Genomic DNA, 21747 nt, shown 5'->3' with positions numbered 1-21747 from the left:
AGAGGATGTCACAAAATGTTCATGATGTGGAAAGCAATTGTAAATTTATTCCTTTCTGTCATTTTAAAATACTTTTATTAGTTGCTGGTTTTCATTCTATGTGCAAGTAAGGCCATGTAAATCATGGAGAAACTTAATAACAGTTTTCTTTAACACCTTTCATACAACCAAATGTATGGTTTGAGTCTGTACTTCACTGTATACATAACTGTGCATGTTTTGAATGGTGGTGTATTTTGTGACATTTCCAGATGTTGATGAGTGGCACATATAATATAGCTGATATGAAATCAACTGCTGTGATGAGTATTTGTGTACCTGTAAAGTGCACATTTTAACTATCTTATCTCATTTCAGTGGAGTTCTTTCCATAATTCCAGTCTGACTTATTGTAATTAGTAATTTCTTTATTATTTTTGTTATCACTTTGTCTTATCATGGATTCTGAGCTTATCAGAGTTTTCAGTTAATGACACATGACATGGAGGTGTCTGTAAGTTCATTTAATGATTATAGTTGCTTCCACTAAATGTAATATTTTACCCAGTGAATATCCTTCCAACTGGTATTATAGACTTTTGTTTCATACCTGCTCACTCATGTTATCTGCTATTATTTCTACATGGGCACTTTTAAATAGCAAAACTTCAAGATAGAAACTCTATTAAGGTGAAACACAAGAAGATTCTGCATTACAATACAGCATAAATTTATTACTCACAACAAACTCTAAGCTCAATATTGGCTAGAGTGCAACACTATTGTAAATGACAGTTCCTTATACAGATAAGTTGGCCCCTGTTTGTTGCAATTGAAAGTTACTTTGACTATTATCGAATGTCTGGAGGCTGTCTTATGTTGGTATGTTTAGTGAATTACCCCGAATAACATACCTGAGATACATAAGCACAAGTACTATCTGTTTTTGTTATCTACCTACTTGACTGTGAGAGGCTTGATTGGAAAGTCTAGGTATTCTCTATGAAGGAAACATTGGCAAGGGATAATGTGGGGAAGTGACACACTTACCAAGGTAAAGCATAAGTAGAACAGCTGTTACTTAATAATTATCACATGTTCAGGAACTGATGACCCTGTAGTTTGGTCCCTTTACTCCCCAAACCAACAAGCCATTACATGTTCAAACATATAGCAACTGATTAGTGTTGAAAACAACCGCAATATACACTCAGCCTATGGCCCAGTTCGACATGTTAAGGTGGTTATCCTAGCTGCCATCAATTGCACAGCATTCACTGAGTTGCAGATTGTGGCTCCAACTAGAAGGAATGGTACATGTAATGTAATTTCTATGGTCCTACTTTGTTCTTTATGCCAAATAGCAGAGAAGGGGGAGACGACAGGTATTATCCATGGTATTTTAACCAAATGCACAATTTGCAGCAATGTCAGTAGAACTGATAATGCCATCTGATTTTGAACCGAGGGGATGCCTCACTGACAGTGTTAAGTATTTATGTGGCAATCCAGGTTGTGACTTCTTGGAGTTGTTCCAAATGGCAGGAAGCTGTATATTAGTTCTAAATTACTTTGAGTGCATTATGAATGAGAGGCAATGCCCAGTTTAGCATATTTCATGTAAATCCATATAAGGGTTTATTACTTTAGGTAGCTCTCTTATTGTTTGGGTTGAACATTGCTGCACCACTCTAAAAAAAACTGTATTGGAGCAAAAGAATTGCTACCAGTTAAAATATTTGTGATAAATTCTAGAAGCATCTTCAAAAAAATACTGAAATGTAGAGAGCTTTTGAAAAGTAGTTAGGTTTGGATAATACTCACAAGGAAACAACACCAACTTGACCTCTGATTTTAAGGAGAAAAAAGCGCACTTGGAAGGTAACAGCCCCAGTGATCAATCCCACATGAAAATTTAGGCCATAATTCAGACAGTGCATAGTAATGACCTCTTAAAATTTCAGCTTTGAACTTTCCTGTGCTCCAGTAGCTCGTCACTCATTGTGCCCCACTGTATCCTCATAATGCCCACGTGCAAAGTGCTATATGGGATGATGAAACTTCCTGGCAGATTGAAACTGTGTGCTGGACCAAGACTCGAACTCTGGAGCTTTGCCTTTTGCGGGCAAGTGCTCTACCATCTGAGCTACCCAAGCAAGACTCACGACCCATCCTCACAGCTTCAATTCTGCCAGTACCTTGTCTCCTACCTTCCAAACTTCACAGAAGCTCTTCTGTGAATCTTGCAGAACTAGCACTCCTGGAAGAAAGGATATTGCGGTAACATGGCTTAGCCACAGTCTGGGGGTTGTTTCCAGAATCTCATTCTGCCCGCGAAAGGTAAAGGTCCCGAGTTTGAGTCTCAGTCCAGCACACAGCTTTAATCAGCCAGGAAGTTTCATATCTGCACACACACCGCTGCAGAGTGAAATATCTCATTCTGTATATGGGATGATGACAACCACAGTCAGGTGAGGGAAGAGGAGGTGACAAGTGAACACATTTGCTTTGAAATCTTATGGACAAACATGTTATTCCACACAAAAAATAGTAAGTAATGTGAGTACATAATATTTCAGTCTCACACACATACACATTCTACATCTACATCTACATGGATACTCTGCAAATCACATTTAAGTGCCTGGCAGAGGGTTCATCGAACCACCTTCACAATTCTCTATTATTCCAATCTCGTATAGCGCGCAGAAAGAATGAACACCTATATCTTTCTGTACAAGCTCTGATTTCCCTTATTTTATCGTGGTGATCATTCTGCCCTATTTAGGTCAGTGTCAACAAAATAATTTCGCATTCGGAGGGGAAAGTTGGTGATTGGAATTTCGTGAGAAGATTCCGTCGCAACGAAAAATGCCTTTCTTTTAATGATTTCCAACCCAAATCCTGTATCATTTCTGTGACAATCTCTCCCATATTTCACGATAATACAAAACATGCTACCTTTCTTTGAACTTTTTCGATGTACTCCGTCAGTCTTACCTGGTAAAGATCCCACACCGCGCAGCCGTATTCTAAAAGAGGACGGACAAGTGTAGTGTCCCTGCCAATAAAACGCAGCCTTTGGTTAGCCTTCCCCACATTTTCTATGTGTTCTTTCCAATTTAAGTTGTTTGTAATTGTAATACCTAGGTATTTAGTTGTATTTACGGCTTTTAGATTAGATTGATTTATCGTGTAACCAAAGTTTAACGAGTTCCTTTTAGTACTCATGTGGATGACCTCACACTTTTCATTATTTAGGGTCAACTGCCACTTTTCGCACTATTCAGATATTTTTTTCTAAATCGTTTTGCAGTTTGTTTTGATTTTCTGATGACTTTATTAGTCAATAAATGACAGCGTCATCTGCAAACAACCAAAGACGGCTACTCAGATTGTCTCCCAAATCGTTCATATACATAAGGAACAGCAAAGGGCCTATAACACTACCTTGGGGAATGCCTGAAATCACTTCTGTTTTACTCGATAACTTTCCATCAACTGTGACCTCTCTGACAGGAAATCGCAAATCCAGTCACATAACTGAGACAGTATTCCATAAGCACGCAGTTTTACTATGAGCTGCTTGTGTGGTACAGTGTCAAAAGCTTTCAGGAAATCCAGGAATACAGAATCAATCTGTAATCCCTTGTCAATAGCACTCAGCACTTCATGTGAATAAAGAGCTAGTTGTGTTTCACAGGAATGATGTTTTCTAAACCCACGTTGACTGTGTGTCAATAGACCGTTTCCTTCTAGGTAATTCATAATGTTCGAACACAATATATGTTCTAAAATCCTGCTGCATATCGACATTAAGGATATGGGCCTGTACTTTAGTGGATTACTCCTACTACCTTTCTTGAATATTGGTGTGACCTGTGCAACTTTCCAGTCTTTGGGTACGGATCCTTCTTCAAGCAAACGGTTGTATATGATTGTTAAGTATGGATCTAATGCATCAGCATACTCCAAAAGGAACCTAACTGGTATACAGTCTGGACCAGAAGACTTGCTTTTATTAAGTGATTTGAGTTGCTTCACTACTCCGAGGGTATTTACTTCTACGTTGCTCATTTTGGCAGCTGTTCTCAATTTGAATTCTGGAATATTTACTTCGTCTTCTTTTGTGAAGGCCTTCATTTCGGAAGACTGTGTTTAGTAAATCTGCTTTGGCAGCACTGTCTTCAATAGTATCTCCATTGTTATCACACAGAGAAGGCATTGATTGTTTCTTGCTGCTAACATACTTCACATACGACCAGAATCTCTTTGGATTTTCTGCCAGGTTTTGCACAAAGTTTCGTAGTGGAGACTGTTATAGGCATCTCGCATTGAACTCCATGCTAAGTTTAGAGCTCCTGTACAGGATCACCAATCTTGGGGATTTTGCATCTGTTTAAATTTGGCATGTTTGTTTCGTTGTTTCTGCAACAGTGTTCTAAACTGTTTTGTGTATCAAGGAGGATCAGCTCCATCGTTTGTTAGTTTATTTGGTATAAACCTCTCAACTGCTGCCGATACTATTTCTTTGAATTTAAGCCACATCTGGTCTACACTTATATTATTAATTTGGAATGAGTGGAGATTGTCTCTCAGGAAGGTCTCAAGTGAATTTTTATCTGCTTTTTTGAATAGGTATATTCATGCAATGTTATTTCAACAGTATTGATATGCTGCAGCTATATATACACCTCAAAATCTAAATGAATAAACCTAAGTATCTGAAGAAATTTTATGAAACGAAGTTAATGATTTCTGATTTGCAAATTAATCATGTCAATCACATTGAAGAGTAGGGCATCTCGTGCAAATGTACTTCTCTTAAACAGCACCAGCTTTAAAATACAAAGAAAACAATGCACAACAGTGATGTTAACAACTAAATAGCACAACACTACTTCTTTAATGGCACACCAAATTGTTTCATGCACTTACACTGCATTGGTGAACAGCAACATAAAAACTGGCACCAACTACAGGTTAGAAACTGCACATTTTGACAAAATGAACAAAGCATGTTACCAATGTCACAACAGTAATTCACAAACCTCCTATTCACTCCACCATATAGTACTTAGTACTCAAGCTGCAGGCAGCTGCAGTGGGGTGGAGCATGTGACAAATGAGCAGAAAATTTAAAATCTTTACTTTCAAAAGTTCATAACTGCATACAACCAGAATTGTGGCCCAAATAGCTGTGGATATTTATTAAATTTTTTTCCAATTTTTGCTAGTTATTTAGTACTATAATTTGTTTTAGAGATTGTGAGTTCACAGAAGTTTTGAGATGTGGAATTGTGTCTAGGATAAATTCAAAATTGATTTCAAATATATCTCATGAAATGGTGGGTGGTTGAAAACTGTGTGTCGCAGTGGTCCCAAAGTAAAATCACAACTTTACAACAATTTATTGTTTACTTTTTGTCAATTACTGTGGGAAAAGCTTAAGCAAAGCAACAGATTATAGGGTCTGGAAAGAGACTTTTTATTGTAGTTGATAAACTGGGTGTTTAATATGTTCCTATATGTTGTGACTCATTTTAATGGGTGTTTGTGCTATATACTGAAATACTGATGCAGGATACCCTTTCTTACCTTATCATAATGTTATTTAACATTCTGACAAATGGATCACTACCTTAATCTGTGTCTACTGATCAAGATCTCATGTCATTTGTTTTCCATCTATGTACAGCCGAATTTTAGTGAGTAAATTCATAGATCCTGTGGTTAGCTAGAAAAATATTTACAAACATCTGGTCAGATTCTGAAAAGACATCAGCTTGGTATACAGATTAGCAACTGCCTCTAAATGCCGTATTTTGTGTCTCATGAACAGTCAAATAACGACTCACAAACGGAGTCAGTTCTCTCATACATAAATATAAATCTACTGCATATCAAATGAAATAAAGATTCAGTTGAGGGTAAAATGACTGGTAGGTTCATTATCCAAATTCTGGGGAACTGTTTTTGTCTGTTAAATATTTTAAGAACAGATAATGAATTTCTCATGTAATATGTGGAATCCTAATCACTTGGAATAACGGGAAACATCATATGTATACAAAGAAGCGTGCTGTGAATTGTCACAGATTTCTTTCTCACAGGGTAAAACAATGTAGAAATACGGTAGACTTAGAACTGACAGACATTATTAGAAAAATAAATCATATCAAAAAATTTTAAATATTCTAAGATACTGTTTTCATAATCAATTCTGTTAATATTCTCCAACCCCCTACAAATTGTTCCTATAGGAAACATGCATATGCAATAAGGCAAATAATAGCTCATTTTTCCCATAGTATATCCAGGATTTTTAATTTTATTAACACAATCTATGGAGCAGACATAAGTATCAAGCAAAATTTACTTTTAAAATTTTAGATCAGCATTTTTGGTTCACTTCAGAAATGCAGAAACATATTTATGGTTGCATAGTTTTCACTTTTCTGTGCAAAAGTAAAGTTAAGCCATGATCAGTAGATGTCATTTCCAGATCTAGTGTTATATTCATAATTCCACAACTGTTTTCAATTTGATACTGGTTGTTTCGTTCACTCACCTTAACAAAAAACTTCAGACACTACAGCTGTTGTTATTATGACCAGCTGTGTAAGTAGTATAGCAATGGAAAATGTGAATGGAATATAAAGCTTTATAAGGAAAGATAACCATTCGCTGTGTCTGATATGTTTTATGTAAACCAAGCAGTGATTGTCCTGGCTCAGCTGTACAACCTGCATTTTTTGTTAACACACATGCATACAAAATACTGCCTTGTTGCTTGAATCTACATGTGGTTTGCATGTGTACACAGTACACTAGTGTATTGAATGAAACACATACGAATACTCTGTAATAAGTGTAAATTTGCCTCGAGATATTATTATATATTACCTTAATGAAAGAATGTATTCAGAGAAAGCCAACTTTGTGACACTTTCAGTGCCTAAATCAGGAGCCACAAGCAGAGCAGAATAGGTTAAGCATGGCTTATGTTTGAGATCCAGCTGAATTTAAAATGCGGTATATATGCAGACTGAAGCAATGAATGAAAATTTGTACCAAGGCTGGGATTCGAACCCAAGTCTCCTGCTCACAAGGCACATGTGCTAACCATTACACCACCCTGGCACAATGGCTTTGCACAACTGCATGGACTACCCTAGCACACCTCCTTCCTCAATCCAAATTCCCGTTCGTGCCTCAGCCCAGTTGATATTCCTCGAACAGCATTGCAGAGGGTCATCAACTGTGTTGGAATTGCGCCTCAGAATCGAATAAATGGGGGATCCGATGTGAAACCGAGGCATAGAGGCTTATAATCAAATGAGATTTGTTCAAAGTATTTTCATTGACGGGAGTCCAGTGGGGAAGCCAGTGGACATTCTAGTGAGATCCTCTCTTGGAAATGCATAATTTGTGGCAGAAATAAGTTGATAGAGGAGCAGAAGCATAACATCTGTACCATTCAGGTGCAGTTACAAGACACAAAGGAGGAACTAGATAGGTTGAGGCAGGTGAAGGGCACCGGGGAATGGGAACTGGCAGTTGGTTTAGAAGGCAGCTAGAAGGAGGAGATATTCAGACAGTTGTACTTTGCGTATAACCAATAGATTTGACAAACCATCAGAGTTTAGTGAAGAGGAGCCTCTTTTAGCTGTAGGTGTAAGAAACATGCAGCAGCCCTCAGCAGTTCCGGAGCCTAAGTCAGTTGGAAATTGTAACAGAAAGAAGAAGGCTCTGCTGCTAGGCAGTTCGTATGGCAGAGGTGTGGGCCAGCAGTTTCAGGAAGTGTTGGAGTGTGAGTACCAGGTCACCAGCATTGTGAAACCTAGTGCAGGGTTGGCTCAGGTGACTGTTCACGTAGGGGAGTTATGTAGGAATTTTACAAAAGAGGATCAGGTAGTGATTGTGGGTGGAGCAGGGAGTAGTCTTGATAGGGATGGGGAATATGCTTAATGTGCACTTCACGCAGCTGTTTCAGCGTCATGATCGGCCTCATCTTAATACTGCTGCTAGGCATGTTAACAGGGGGTTGGAGAAGGCACTGATGGCGGAGGGCATGTCTCACATTCCAGTGGTGGCAGTTGAGTCTATCAACAGGTCGGGTTTCACTAGGCATGGCCTGCACCTCAGTAGGTATGGGAAGGGGAGGCTGGCAAAGCTTATAAGTGACAGTGTAGTGGGTGGTGGTGGATCGCTCATGGAAAACTTCCTGTAGCAGTTGATGTTAGAGCTGCACCGTTTTTTACATTGAAGTTAGCTGATAGGCATCCCTGCATAAAGGAAGTCCCTCTAACAAAGGAATCACCTTCACAGGATGTCAGGTATCCAAGTAGAGAAGGAATTGGCATATTTCATCAAAGTATAAAAGGTATTAGAGATAAAGTTAGTGAACTGCTTATGGATATTGACTCTGACAGTATGGGTATATTGGAGCAACACTTAAATAATTTGGCAATTCAGAAGCTTCCTTTACCAGGATACAGATTAGCTGACTGTTTTTCAAGAAGTTCTTTGTGGAGTGGGGGAGTGGCCATGTACGTAAAGAACAGCATTCCATTTGAGTTCGTAGACGTATCACAGAACTGCACTGAACAGGTATTTCAATGTTGTGCAGGGTTAGTTGAATTGAATGAAACTAAACTCCCAATTGTTGTTGTTTACAGGTCCCCTAACTCTGTCTTCAGAGCATTTCTGGTCAAATTAGAGAGGGTTCTTGGTGCACTTTGTAGGAAGTACCAAAAATTAGTTATATGTGGTGACTTCAATATTAGTTTTGTATGTGATTGTACAAGAAAAAGATGTTGGAAGATCTCCTAAACTCATATGACCTGATGCAGATGGTTTTCTTTCCAACCAGGGTGCATGGGAACAGCAGCACAGCCATAGACAATATTTTTACTCATTCTTCATTACTAGATGGACATTCTGTTAATAAAAGGGTGAATGGCCTTATACACCATGATGAACAAATTTTAACACTAAAAGGTTTTTGTACTCAAACAAATGTTATGTATATGACTACAAACTGTGTAGAAAAGATAACCCAGTGGCAATAGAGAGTTTTTTAAACCTCATTAAGGAACAAGAGTGGCAGGATGTTTATAGTGCTGAGAACATAGATGACAAATATAATGCTTTCCGTAACACATTTCTCGTGTTCTTTGAGAGTTACGTTCAACTGGAACGTTCTAAACGTGGTACTTCCAGTAAAAAGCAGCCTGGATGGCTGACTAGTGGGATAACACAAAGTGGGAATTATATCAAAATGTTAAAAGCAGTCGCAATCTAGCTACAGTATCCCATTACAAACAGTATTGTAAGGTATTTTATTAGGAAGCCAAAGAGTATGTGATACGCAAATAGAATAGTTAAGTCACAGTATAAAATTAAAACCATATGGTCAGTTGCAAAGGAAATGTCTGGTCAGTAGCCCAAGATCAATGATATAAAGTCAGTTCATAGTAAAGATATTTCTGTTACTGTTAAGTCAGATATATGTACAGCATTTAACAATCATATTCTGAGTATTGCTGGTGAATTAAATAAAAACTTAGTTTCTACAGGGAATCATATAACTGTCTAGGAAAATGCTTTTCCAAGATTGATGTCTGAAACACTCCTCTGTGGTACTAACGAGGGGGAGATTGAGTCAATAATTAAATCACTAATGACTATCATGGATATGATGGAGTGCCTAGCAGAATATTAAAGTACTGTGCTGCACATGTTAGTCCTGTACTTAGCCATATTTGTAATTGTTCCTGTAAGAATGGTCATTTTCCTTAACAGTTAAACTTCTCAGTAGTAAAGCTGCTTTACAGAAAGGGAGAAAGGAGTAATGTAGACAATTTTAGACCTATTTCTATGCCATCAGTGTTTGCTAAAGTTATTGAAAAGGCTCTGTGTGTAAGGATAATGGATCATGTTATTTCACATGATTTGCTATAAAATGTAGAGTTCGGCTTTAGAAATGGTTTAACAACTGAAAATGCTATAGTCTCTTTTTTCTTTGAGGTACAGGAGGGATTAAATAAAAGGTTTTGAATGCTGGGCATCTTTTTGATGTAGCTAAGGTGTTTGATTGCGTTGATCACAAAATATTGCTACAGAAGTTGGGCCCTACACGGGGTAGCTCACAATGGGTTCACCTCATACTTTAAAAAGGTCATATTTCACAGTGTTGAGGATGGCTATGATGTAGGGTCTGAGTGGGGGATGGTCAAATGGAGGGTGCCCCAGGGATCAGTGCTGGGGCCACTCCTGTTCCAGATTTACATAAATGATATACCCTCTAGTATTACAGGTAATTCTAAAATATTTCTGTTTGCTGATGACACTAGCTTGGTAGTAAAGGATGTTGTGTGCAACATTGGCTCTGTTTCATATAGTGCAGTTCATGACATAAGTTCATAGATTGTAGAAAATAAACTAACGTTGAATTCTCAGCAAGGCTCAGTTTTTAGTTTCTAACACACAGTTCAACAAAACATGACATTTTAATTTCACAGAATGGATATACCATTAGTGAAACTGAATGGTTCAAATTTCTAGGTATTCAGATAGGTGGTAAACTGTCATGGAAAGCACACATACAGGATCTTGTTGAAAGATTTAATGCTGCCATTTTCACTCTTCGAACGATGTCTGAAGTAAGTAACAGTTCGACATGAAAAGTAGTGTACTTTGCTTATTTCAATTGGCTTATGTCATATGGTATTATATTTTGGGGTAAGTCTTCCCATTCTCAAAGGATATTTTTGGCTGAGAAACGGGCAGTTCGGGCTATAAGTGGTGTAAATTCATGAACCTCTTGTCGACCCCTGTTGTCTAGTCTGAGTATTCTGACATTGGCCTCTCAATATACAGGGTGAGTCACTAACTATTGCCACCAAGAATAACTCTGAAAGTATGATAGTAGCTGAAAAGTTTGTGGGGCAAAAGTTGTGTGGGACAACGGGGGCCATAATATGACATTGGTTGTTTGTTGCTAGGTGGGGTCGCTTCAGAGATATTAAGGTCGACTTTGGTTTTTTAAATGGGATGCTATAGTTTGTTATTTATTTTCTCACAGCAGCTATCAAGACAAATTTAATTATGTGCAACAGTAAGGTCTTCGAAGGTCAACGAAGGTCACAAAGGTGGTATGAACGTCCATTTGCAGAAGGTGTTCAAAGTGATGACCATTGGTATCGATGCAGTGCTGCAATCTTCTTATCATGGATTGAGTGGTATTCCTTATCACTTTGGTACTTATCGAAGCACATGCTCTGACAATTGTCTCTCGCATATCTGCAGATCTAGTTGGAATGTCTTTATAAACAATATCTTTTATGAATCTCCACAAGAAAAAATCCAGAGGTGTCAAGTCTGGCAAATGAGCCAAACATGACACATATTGTCCATGTCCAATCCAGTGATTTGGGAATTGTCTCTGCAACTCATTTCTAGCCATCACTGAAAAATGTGCTGGACACCCATCTTGTTGATACTACATTCTGTTCCTTGTTCCTAAAGGTATTTCTTCCAATAACAGACCTAATGTTTCTTGCAGGAATGTGGTGTACTTCCTACCATTAAAATTTCCTCCAATGAAATAGGGGCCTATAATTCTGTCCATCAGAATCCCACACCATACATTCACCGACCACGGTTTTTGGTGTGCAACTTGCCGCAGCCAACATGGATTTTCAGTTGCCCAGTAATGCATGTTATTCAAACTAACATTTCCACGGTTCATGAATGTAGCCTCATCAGTAAATAAAATCAAATTAATAAATGTGTCATCCCTCTGAAGTTCAGCCCACCGGCAGAATTCAATGCAACTCATACAATTCGTACCAGTTAATTCTCGGTGGAGACCAATATGGTAAGGATGATATTTATGGCAATGCAGAACATGAACAACACTACTGTGGCTAATGCCAGATTCCCTTGCAATTTGATGTGAACTAGCACAAGGATCTGAAACCACAGAGGCAAGAGTACCAACTTCCATTTCCTTGTTAGTAACTTTCCTTTGCCGGATATGTTTCCGATGCATTAAAGATCCAGTTGTTCTCAATTTATCATACACATATTTAAATGTATGACATGTAGGGTCAGTACATTGAGGATATCTTTCAATGTATAAGTCTCTTGCTCTCACTGAATTTCATTGGCATACTCCGTAAATGAGAAGCATATCGACTTGTTCTTCGAAGGAATACATCATTCATATTTGCTTGATTTGATGATACTAGTCTTACCATTCCTATTAGTGCTGTATTGTGAAACCATCAAATGGTGTTTACATGTCAATGGTACATTAGAGGGATTAGCCATATTCGGCAAATATTTACTATTTGAATGATATACAAGAGAGAATTGTCAGAGCATGTGCTTTGATAAGTGCCGAAGTCATGAGGAATACCATTCAATCCATAAGAAGATTGCAGCACTGCATTGATATCAATGGTCATCACTTTGAACACCTTCTGTAAATGGACGTTCATGCCACCGTTTTGACCTTCATTGACCTTCAAAGACCTTACTGTTACACATCATTGGATTTGTCTCAATAGCCACTATCAGAAAATAAGTACCAAACTATAGCTTCCCATTGGGGACTTCATATCTCTGATGTGAATCCACCTAGCAACAAAAAACCAACATCATATTATGGTCCCCGTTGTCCCATGCAACATTTGTCCCACAAACTTTTCGTTGCTTCAGTCTGCATATATACATCATAGATGTTTGAGACTTGAAAGTTCTCCAGAACCATGCAGTTTCGTTTGATTAAAGAACCTATTCCTGGGTTTCAGGCAGGATCCTCCATTTTGTTTGATGCTGAGTTGCTATTCCAATACAGTTGGAAAGACTCTGCAATGCTGTTTGAGTTTAGGTGAAATATCAAATGTGCTGAGGTGCGAATGGAAGCTTGGAGTGATGAGAGAGGTATGCTAGGGTAGAACATGCAGTTGTGCAAAGCCTCTTGCCAGGGTGGCATAGTGATTTAGTGTGTTGCCTAGCGATCAGGAGACCCAGTTTCAAATCCTAGCCTTGGTACAAATTTTTGTTCATTGCTTCAGTATGCATATAAACATCATTGATATGTGAGACTTGAAAATGTCTCTGGAACCATATATTTTATTTGGATTTAAAATCAATTGAAAGACATAAAAATGTAGAACATTATGTTGTTTAATACCTCACCACCACAACCTGTTGTTATTCATGATGGATCTGCATCTAGTATTGTACAAAGAAAGAAGTATTGCCTCAAAACCAATCAATATTTTCAGTGGAAATTTCATTTATTATTCTTTATATGGTGAACTTGGTTGTCATGCTTGAATTAACACCAAAGACAGTTACTTCTGCTTTATCGATATAAGATGGGAAGTCATTTATATATACCAGCAAAGGAGTGTGCTCAGTATTAAACCTAGGGGCATTGTAATAACGATTTGACCTCAAAGATGATATCATACTAAAGCTGTTTGTACAATTACCTGTTTTGAAAGAGTTAATCATCTGTAATGATCTTGACATTACAGGGACAATAAACATTAACCTTTCTTCCTTTTAATTGAATAAGATGCAAGCTAATCATGTTACAAAATTTTTCCTTCTCCAAACAAGTGTTGTTAATTATACAAAGATCTTACACAGATAATAGGAATTCCAGTTTGTACCAATTTTTATTTAAATATTTTATTATATGGCTAGTGAACTGGTAGGTAGAAAGCTCATATGAGCAGGATTTCTTGGATTCAAGTTGTGAGTGACTAAGAATATTATTTCCACAGATATACTCAAGTATTCAATATTTTGCTTCTACCACTTACCTGCAATGATTCTTAGTGAGTCCATGGAGATATTGCTTACTGGCACAGTCTTATTTCGTTATTATTTATGTTGTAAATTTTGTGGATTAGGTACATGAGCTGTGCAGTAGACCCATAACATCTCAGCCATGTTTGTGCCTGTTGAAAGCGTGGTGTAATCTTTTATTGAGGCTTACAAAAAGTGAGATGTTCATCACTTTTTTTAAAAATATGAATACTCAAATGCCTTAATGCACATCATAAATATTCCATAGTCTCAGCAGCATTGAAGTCACTGAAAAATATCATTTCATGGTTTACAAAACGGTTGTGAGATGCAGTACAAAATTGACTATTCCATAAGACAAACATTTAGACATAATTGCACAATGTACTCCAATCTAGTCCAAAAAAAATTTACATGCAGATCTTCCAGTTGCCCTGTGAGTTGCTGAACTACATATTGGATACTCAGAGTGGTTAATCTGCCCCAGACATGTGGCACTGATTAATTTGTTCATTTTATTAGGGAGAGTCAGCAATATCAAGACTGGGCCAACATTAAAGAGAGACATGGACCATTCATGGATATATACTTCTCCAGTTTTCAGAATAATTTTTGTTGCACATTTGTCTTAGGGAATGCGATAGCCAGCATAATCACAGGAACACCACACAAATAAAGCATTTTTGTGATCTCACAGGATCATGTTGAATGGGCATATAGAACTCCATATCTTCATTAGTGTTTGAAGGATATTGTTAATGTGCAGTGGTAGTGAGATAAAATACTGCAATCACATGTGTGACTTTTCGGGGGAGGGGGGGGGGGGGGGGCAATAGAGTCAAAGTTCATCTTCATAGATGATAATGTACATCTGCATTCAAATTGGGTGGATGAATCTCTTTTAGGTGAATATATGTAGTACATGAACTAGCCAAAAATGTGCCTAGAACTGAATGCTATAAAGCATTGGGGAGACAAACTTCAGCATGGGCTCTTCCAGACCTCTACCCAACCCTTTCCCAAGACAGGGAACTAGTTGGATGGGTTGTCTGGGGGAAGAGACCAGACAGGAAGGTCATCGGTCTCATCGGATTAGGGAAGGATGGGGAAGGAAATCAGCCATGCCCTTTCAAAGGAACCATCCCGGCATTTGCCTGGAGTGATTTAAGGAAATCACGGAAAACCTATATCAGGATGGCCGGACGCGGGATTGAACCATCGTCCTCCCAAATGCGAGTACAGTGTGCTAGCCACTGCACCAGCTTGCTCGGTCAGGGAACTAGTATTAGAGTTCCTGGACCCCTTCTTAAAGAACATTCCCCATTGCTACAAAGCATGTGTGACAGCTAAGGCAGTCATATCCATTAGTGACTGTTTCATTTTTATGTAAGAGGTCTTTCAGATTTTGTTTCAGAACTTTTCTTCTTTTAATTGACCAATACATGATTTTCTTGAGTTAACTTGTGTTGGTGCAAGTTGTAGCAGATTATTATTTGTGAATTATCTCATGTTCCATGTTCCTTTTTGTACATCTAATCAACCAAAATAAAACACTTGGCACAGGTACTATAGCTGTGTAATGAGTGACATGTAATGTATTAGACTACAGTACAGTTGGTGAAATAACTTGCATTTCTTGCACCACTTCATAGCATTGTTAGAGTCCTGTGTGTGGAATTTTATGTTGATTTGCCCATTGTTACTACTTGAATAGAAGGATAGTGCTAGACATTCATCTGGAAATGAATGTGAGGTGAAAAATCTGTCCCACAGTAGGTGTTAGATACTGGTACAAAACATCTAACTTCCACTGTGGTTTTATTGGTGCTCATTTTAATATTGCTAACACGACTTGAAGATTTCTGGTATAAAGAGGGTTACCCATGATATGTCATACATTTGTCCAATATATTTGAAACAGCTGTCAATAAAGACCTAACAGAGTTCATATCCCTTCATGGCCACAGATCTCTGTACGCCTGGTGGACAACCTCACTGAAGAGCTTTTCATGTGGATCCATTAATCCTTATTCCATGGTGGTCGAGGAATGTCTAACTCCCTCATATGGCCCTCAATTTTAGAGATATTAGAAGTGATTGAGACCAATTCATTGCCAAAGGCCGGCCGAAGTGGCCGAGCGGTTAACGGCGCTACAGTCTGGAACCGCACGACCGCTACGGTCGCAGGTTCGAATCCTGCCTCGGGCATGGATGTGTGTGATGTCCTTAGGTTAGTTAGGTTTAAGTAGTTCTAAGTTCTAGGGGACTTATGACCACAGCAGTTGAGTCCCATAGTACTCAGAGCCATTTGAACCATTGCCAAAGACCAAGACTGAGACATTTGCATTATCAACTTTAACTCCATTTCTGAAAGCTCATTAATTTGGCACTGGTTTGGCACTGCTGTGTGCTTGACAAATCTTTGCCCGTCTTGATATCACCCTGTTTTTTGTTAACTAGCTCTGCGGCTTTGTATTTTGAAATGTCAGAAGTTGGCAGTATTTTGTAATTCTTTGTTCTTTCTGGATGTTGAATTAGCGAGTGCTAGTTGAAGAAACCAACAAATACACAGAGCAATGAGGTTCTAGTCCAGAACAGCAGTGACCAACAAAAAGTGAATAAATATGTATTTTTCTATTACTTGTAATTTTACAAATCATAATGAAGTTATTTCAATTGCAATAATATTGTTCATGCAACCAAATAATTTCTTCCATAGATTCAAACAGCTGATAAGATTCTTACACTTTTACAATAATGAAACATATGATCCAGACAGACAGTTATCCCCATCTTAAACTGAACAAGCCATGGACTACACCTAATAAGCCATAGGAAAATGTGTGCGATTAAACACTCCTGAAAGAGATCTAATAATACATGAGTCTTTCCCTGAATATGAGTACCTTAGCATCAGACGTGTTATGTATAGGTGTACTACCTATTAGTGACATATGAAAATTTGTGGGGGAGAAGGACTCAAACCTGGAGTTCTCACTTATCATAAGCGATCACCTTAACCACTTCAGCTATCCATGCACACTTCCTGGACTAACTCAAACTTTCATATGTCACACTGTCTACATCCCCGTACCATAGTCTACTACATTCTTCTCTTCACGCTTGCTGCTTTACTTTGTATTCCCACAACAGTGAAAACGAGACTATGAGGAATCAAGACCTTGATATTATCATATTGCGCCTGCATCAGCATGTAATATTTACTTGTTTGTCTAGATGGACAGACATTAATGATGATTAACAACCGTCTGAAGTTAATTCAAAATAAATTTGCTGAATACATATATCTTGGCATCAACTGTGTTAGGTACGAATGTACTACGTACTGGTCCAGAAGGCATGCATGGATGGCCAAAGTGGTTAAGGTGATCTGTCATTATAAGTCAGAAGTCCAGGTTTGAGTCCCAGTCTGGCACAAATTTTCATATGTCACTAATAGAGAACACATCTATAATCAACACAGATGTTGTCAAGATATTGATTTCAAATTAATTTCAGAAGGCTGGTAATTGTCATTAATGTCTGTTCATTCAGATGTCCAAGTAATGATAAGTAATAGTTCACTGCAACAATGCTGTGCATCAAGTACATTGTGTAGCTCAACACCTGTCATGTAATCATTTTCCAACTTGTTCCATTCATTGATGATTCATCTTCGATGAGGTGGATCATCAGTGAATGGAACATGTCAAGCAAACATAATCATATATGCAGATGTATTTTACTGTATTTTGTGATTTTTAAGGCTTAACAATCATCTGTGAACACTATGTGTACAGACACAGCTATATGTACTAGGTGCTTTTTAATCGCAAATGTTTTATTTTTAACAAATCTTTACATAAAGTGCTACATTTTATCCACTATTATGACAACATGGTATGAGGTTCTCCCTCCCAGTGAACAAATTTTGTAACACACATTTTTGAAGACCGTAAGAAGACAGTTATATCTGTTGAAACTGGTTGTCAGAAATAAGAATTTATGCAGTCTTGGCTGCAAAAAGTTGTTGTCAAGTAAAACAGATTTCCTCCTCTAATTTCTCAGCATGAAAAAATTCAGTTTAAAAAAATCTTGTTTCATCTATTGGAAATAGCTGCAGAATTCATATATTCTTTACTATAAATGTTGTTGTAAAGAGAAGCCTTGCAGCACAGACTGAAACTAAAAGAAGCAACCATTGTAAAGTCCTACAGTAGTTTGTTTGCCAGAAGCTAAACTTCAGCAAAAGCACCAACATCTTTTGTAATTGAGAAATAATTTTTTCAGCACTCATGGTGCCTATGGAAAGAAATGACATCAACTAGACAGTCTGCAATGAGCAGATGTGTGTTTGATACAAACTGATAGGACAAAATGTTGAGAGAGCTGATATTATTGCGTTGATTTCAATGTACCCTCTGCATTTTTATTTTTATCCCATTTAAATAAATGTATTCTACGTTTTTAGTGTCATCTGTCCCCCCCCCCCCCCCAAAGCCTTGTATTTTGATCAGTTATCAAGATACTTAATGGGGCCTTCTTAGGATAAATTTTTTCATTAATTTTGGTAGCTATTATGTAGAACTCTGCAACAAAAATGTTCCGTAGTATGTATTAGTCAACTTATGTCACTACATGCTACACAAAAGCACAGTTAAAAAGTATGATCATTTTACAATGTATGATTGGAGAAATAGACCATGAAGGAGTTGTTATGTACAGTTTCTGTAAATCAGAATAAGTTTTCATCACTATGATGATACTGAGCTTAATTAGACCTGTCATGTATATTCAGTGTGAAACATCTATCAATACCAAATCAAATTGACCATTACTTCTCAAATTACAAATTCCTCATCTTGAAGTCTATGAACCTCTGCTCTTTGAAGTTTTATAATCAGTACAATTGATGTGATGTTATGTTATAACTTCTATAAGTTTTTGTTTTCTTCTTTCATGCATTCTTATATCTTTGGTATATCCAGATATAAATTGTATTTCAATTTTGTCTTTTCATGAGCTTTTTCCCCATTCAGTATTCTTTAAACACAATCTACCATCTGGTGTGTTATGAGACACATACTGTGCACTGCAATATCTTTCTGAATAGTCCTGTGACTGTGCCACTGAAGATTATCTTAAAGTGGATTGTAATGTATGTTGCGACCTGTTGAACAATAAACAATCATTAAGTTTTTCAGTTGTTCAGTCAACTGTTAAATAGTAGTTTGTTTTTTATTGGTAACGTCAACTTGATCTAGATGTTTTGTGAAAGCAAAATTTGCAGATTTCTTTCCCAGCAAAAGAACAGTAAAAGTAAAGCAATGATCAAAGGTTGGTTTGAACACCATACTGCTTTAATAAGCCTGGTCCTATTGGATCCATGACTTCCTTAGACCTTTGACCTAATTCACCCAACAAGTTATAGGAGAACCTACAGTTTGATTTGCAGTCCAAACCTGCTTCCTGGTTTGACCAAGTTATTTATTAAATGATACCAATTTGCTTATTATGTTTGATGACAGTGTGAAGGGGAAAAATTGTGGCCAAATGATATGTGTTTGTGTACTTTCAGTTTGGTACTTGGCCCTTTTATGTTAATATACATTAGCTATCAGTATATGCATGTGATGAACCATTCTGTGTAGTTTTCAGCATAAAATATTTATCATTTATATATAATCTTATTAAAATGATCACTCAAAATAAATAAATACAGTGCAAAACCTGTCACAAAAATTAGTTACTTTTCTTCACATAATTATTATTAACATTATAATAAAACATTTTAATATTTGGTGTTTAATATTTTCTACTTTATCAAAAGATTTGCCTTCTGGAGAACAGCAGCAGGATCCTCTTCCTTCACATGAAGTCACTGTGCGAGGTTATTACAAATTTTCAAACATCTCTATGTTTTATGTATGTGGAATGGGTGTGTTTTCTAATTTTAAGTGTGCATTTGATAGCAGGCTTTTACACATCATTATGTTTGCAATTATTAAAGACTTGTCTTGTCACTATATCTCAATGTATTTTGTCTGTAGTGCATTACTTCTCTGTTGTGTCCATTTCCTTTCTGATAATACCGATTAAAACATTTCTCAAAAATGTTTTCAGTGACATCTTTAGATTATCCCTGAATTTGTCTCCATAATATTCATACAGTTGGTTGAAATGTGGCTAACGCATCACAAAGTTCATATAGAATTTTCCGTTAGTCATTGCCTACTACCTTTCTAGTAATTCAGTTATTTACACACTTCTTTCTCTAAGTGTAAAAAAGTATAGCATCAACTCAAAGTAAACTGATTATATTTTGAGTATGGTAGCTTATGGTATGCCGAGTTGTTAAGTTGTTACTTTTGCTTTCAGTTCCTTTAATTTACATTTATATTGATCAATTATCTAAAAACAGGTTAAGTGGCATTAATATTTTCTTTTTAATTTTGCTTCCAGTAGTTTTTTTTAATTGATTATGGTTTGCAAATATTAGTGCATTTGGAACATAATTGCATTGGCTTTGTCAGATACCGTACTGTCAATCTATGTAATTCCTTCAGTGGAACTGGGAAACTATGAATGCTGTTTCAAAAATTGCATGACTTTTGAATTTGTCATTATTGTGTCTGTGTTGCTTTGCACCAGTACGAATGTAAGTATAACACCACCAGTATTCACAAAAAAAGCATATTACATTTTTAAATTGTGTGCTGATTGATATTTTATCAATCTTACTAAAATAGATTTAACATATATTTAAGCTTGCCATGTTAACAGTACTATTCAAAGTAGCATTCTATAACAACAGAATCCATAAATATGCATTTATTTCCTAACAGTTGCAGTTCATAAGAATCACACTGCAGAGAAATCTTGCAACTGTTCATATCTCATGTTGAGTAACACTGAAATTATCATGTGGTTTTATAATATATGCTTTCATACGAATACTGAACACTACTGCTAAATGTTCTTGCATAGGGTATGGGGGAACAGCACCACTGAGAAAACGGAGCTACTGGAGGTCCATGGCTTACAGTGCCGTATGTATGTACTGAATAGGTGGAAACGTCAGTGACCACAAACATTTTAGCCAAACCAGGAGGCATTCTCAGATAGCCTGATGGTGAGGATGACTGCTTGCAAAAAGCAGGAAATTCAGGCTTGAGTCCTGGTCAGGCACAAATTTTCAGTTGTCACAACCCATGCATTACATTGTATGTTCAGCATATCTGGATAGTTTACGCTGATATCATGTCGTGCTTTTCATCTTCATTGATTTCATCCACACCAGTCCACTCATTTCCAGGCACTGTATTGAATTCAATTCATATCGATCCTCTGTGCAGGATAGGTGCTATTCCCACATACCACATGGGAGGAGTGTTCAGAACTCATAGGTGAAAACAACAGTGACTACAAATGTTTGAATCAGGCCTGGAATTATGTTCAGATAGTTTAATTGTCAAGGCAAGTGCTTGTTTGAATCCCAGTCTGGCACAAATTTGCAAGTGTCACAATGTATTCATTGCACTGCGAGTTCATCTTATCTGAATGATTTTAACTGATATCATTTCATGTCGTTGCATCTTCATTGATTTCATCCACAGTGGCCCATTCATTTGATCTCAGTGCATATAATTTGGTTCATTTACAACACCATTTTATTTCTGTTATCAGAGTTCACTTACTTTTCATTATTTGTGGAAAATCATGTTTTGCACACAGCTGTACTGTCACTTTCTTAAAGCAGAAATTATGATTTTTTTTTTTTTTTTTTTTTTTTTTTTTTTTTTTTTTTTTTTTTACTCCACATCTGTGAGGACTATTTCACTTGAGACCCATGAAACATAGGTCAGAAAATTTGTTTTTCTTTGTAAATATTTATTGTGTATTCTTATTTTCTGACATGTTATGTATCCTGGAGGA

At 37.1% G+C, this 21747-nt stretch overlaps 1 protein-coding gene and 1 non-coding gene across 6 annotated transcripts in view; one reads left to right on the top strand and one right to left on the bottom strand.

Annotated features, from left to right (window-relative positions):
* The window catches only part of LOC126183202 (ankyrin-3-like), an 892753-nt gene that overhangs the window by 843699 nt on the left and 27307 nt on the right, over positions 1–21747 (top strand). For 4 of the 5 annotated variants that reach the window (XM_049924971.1, XM_049924970.1, XM_049924973.1 and 1 more), the window contains one exon: positions 19643–19702. The exons of the other annotated variant lie outside the window; for it this stretch is intronic. In XM_049924971.1, the coding sequence (XP_049780928.1) occupies positions 19643–19702 (60 nt within the window). The remainder of the gene's footprint in view (positions 1–19642; positions 19703–21747) is intronic. 5 annotated transcript variants of the gene reach the window in all.
* On the bottom strand, positions 7051–7122 carry Trnat-ugu (transfer RNA threonine (anticodon UGU)). Its single transcript has one exon. It is a non-coding gene; the product is annotated as a tRNA-Thr (tRNA).

The sequence above is a fragment of the Schistocerca cancellata genome, chromosome 4 (genome assembly GCF_023864275.1).
Source record: "Schistocerca cancellata isolate TAMUIC-IGC-003103 chromosome 4, iqSchCanc2.1, whole genome shotgun sequence".
Lineage (NCBI taxonomy): Eukaryota > Metazoa > Arthropoda > Insecta > Orthoptera > Acrididae > Schistocerca > Schistocerca cancellata.
Note: the sequence above shows the minus strand (reverse complement) of the source record. Positions and strands in the feature narration are given on the sequence as shown.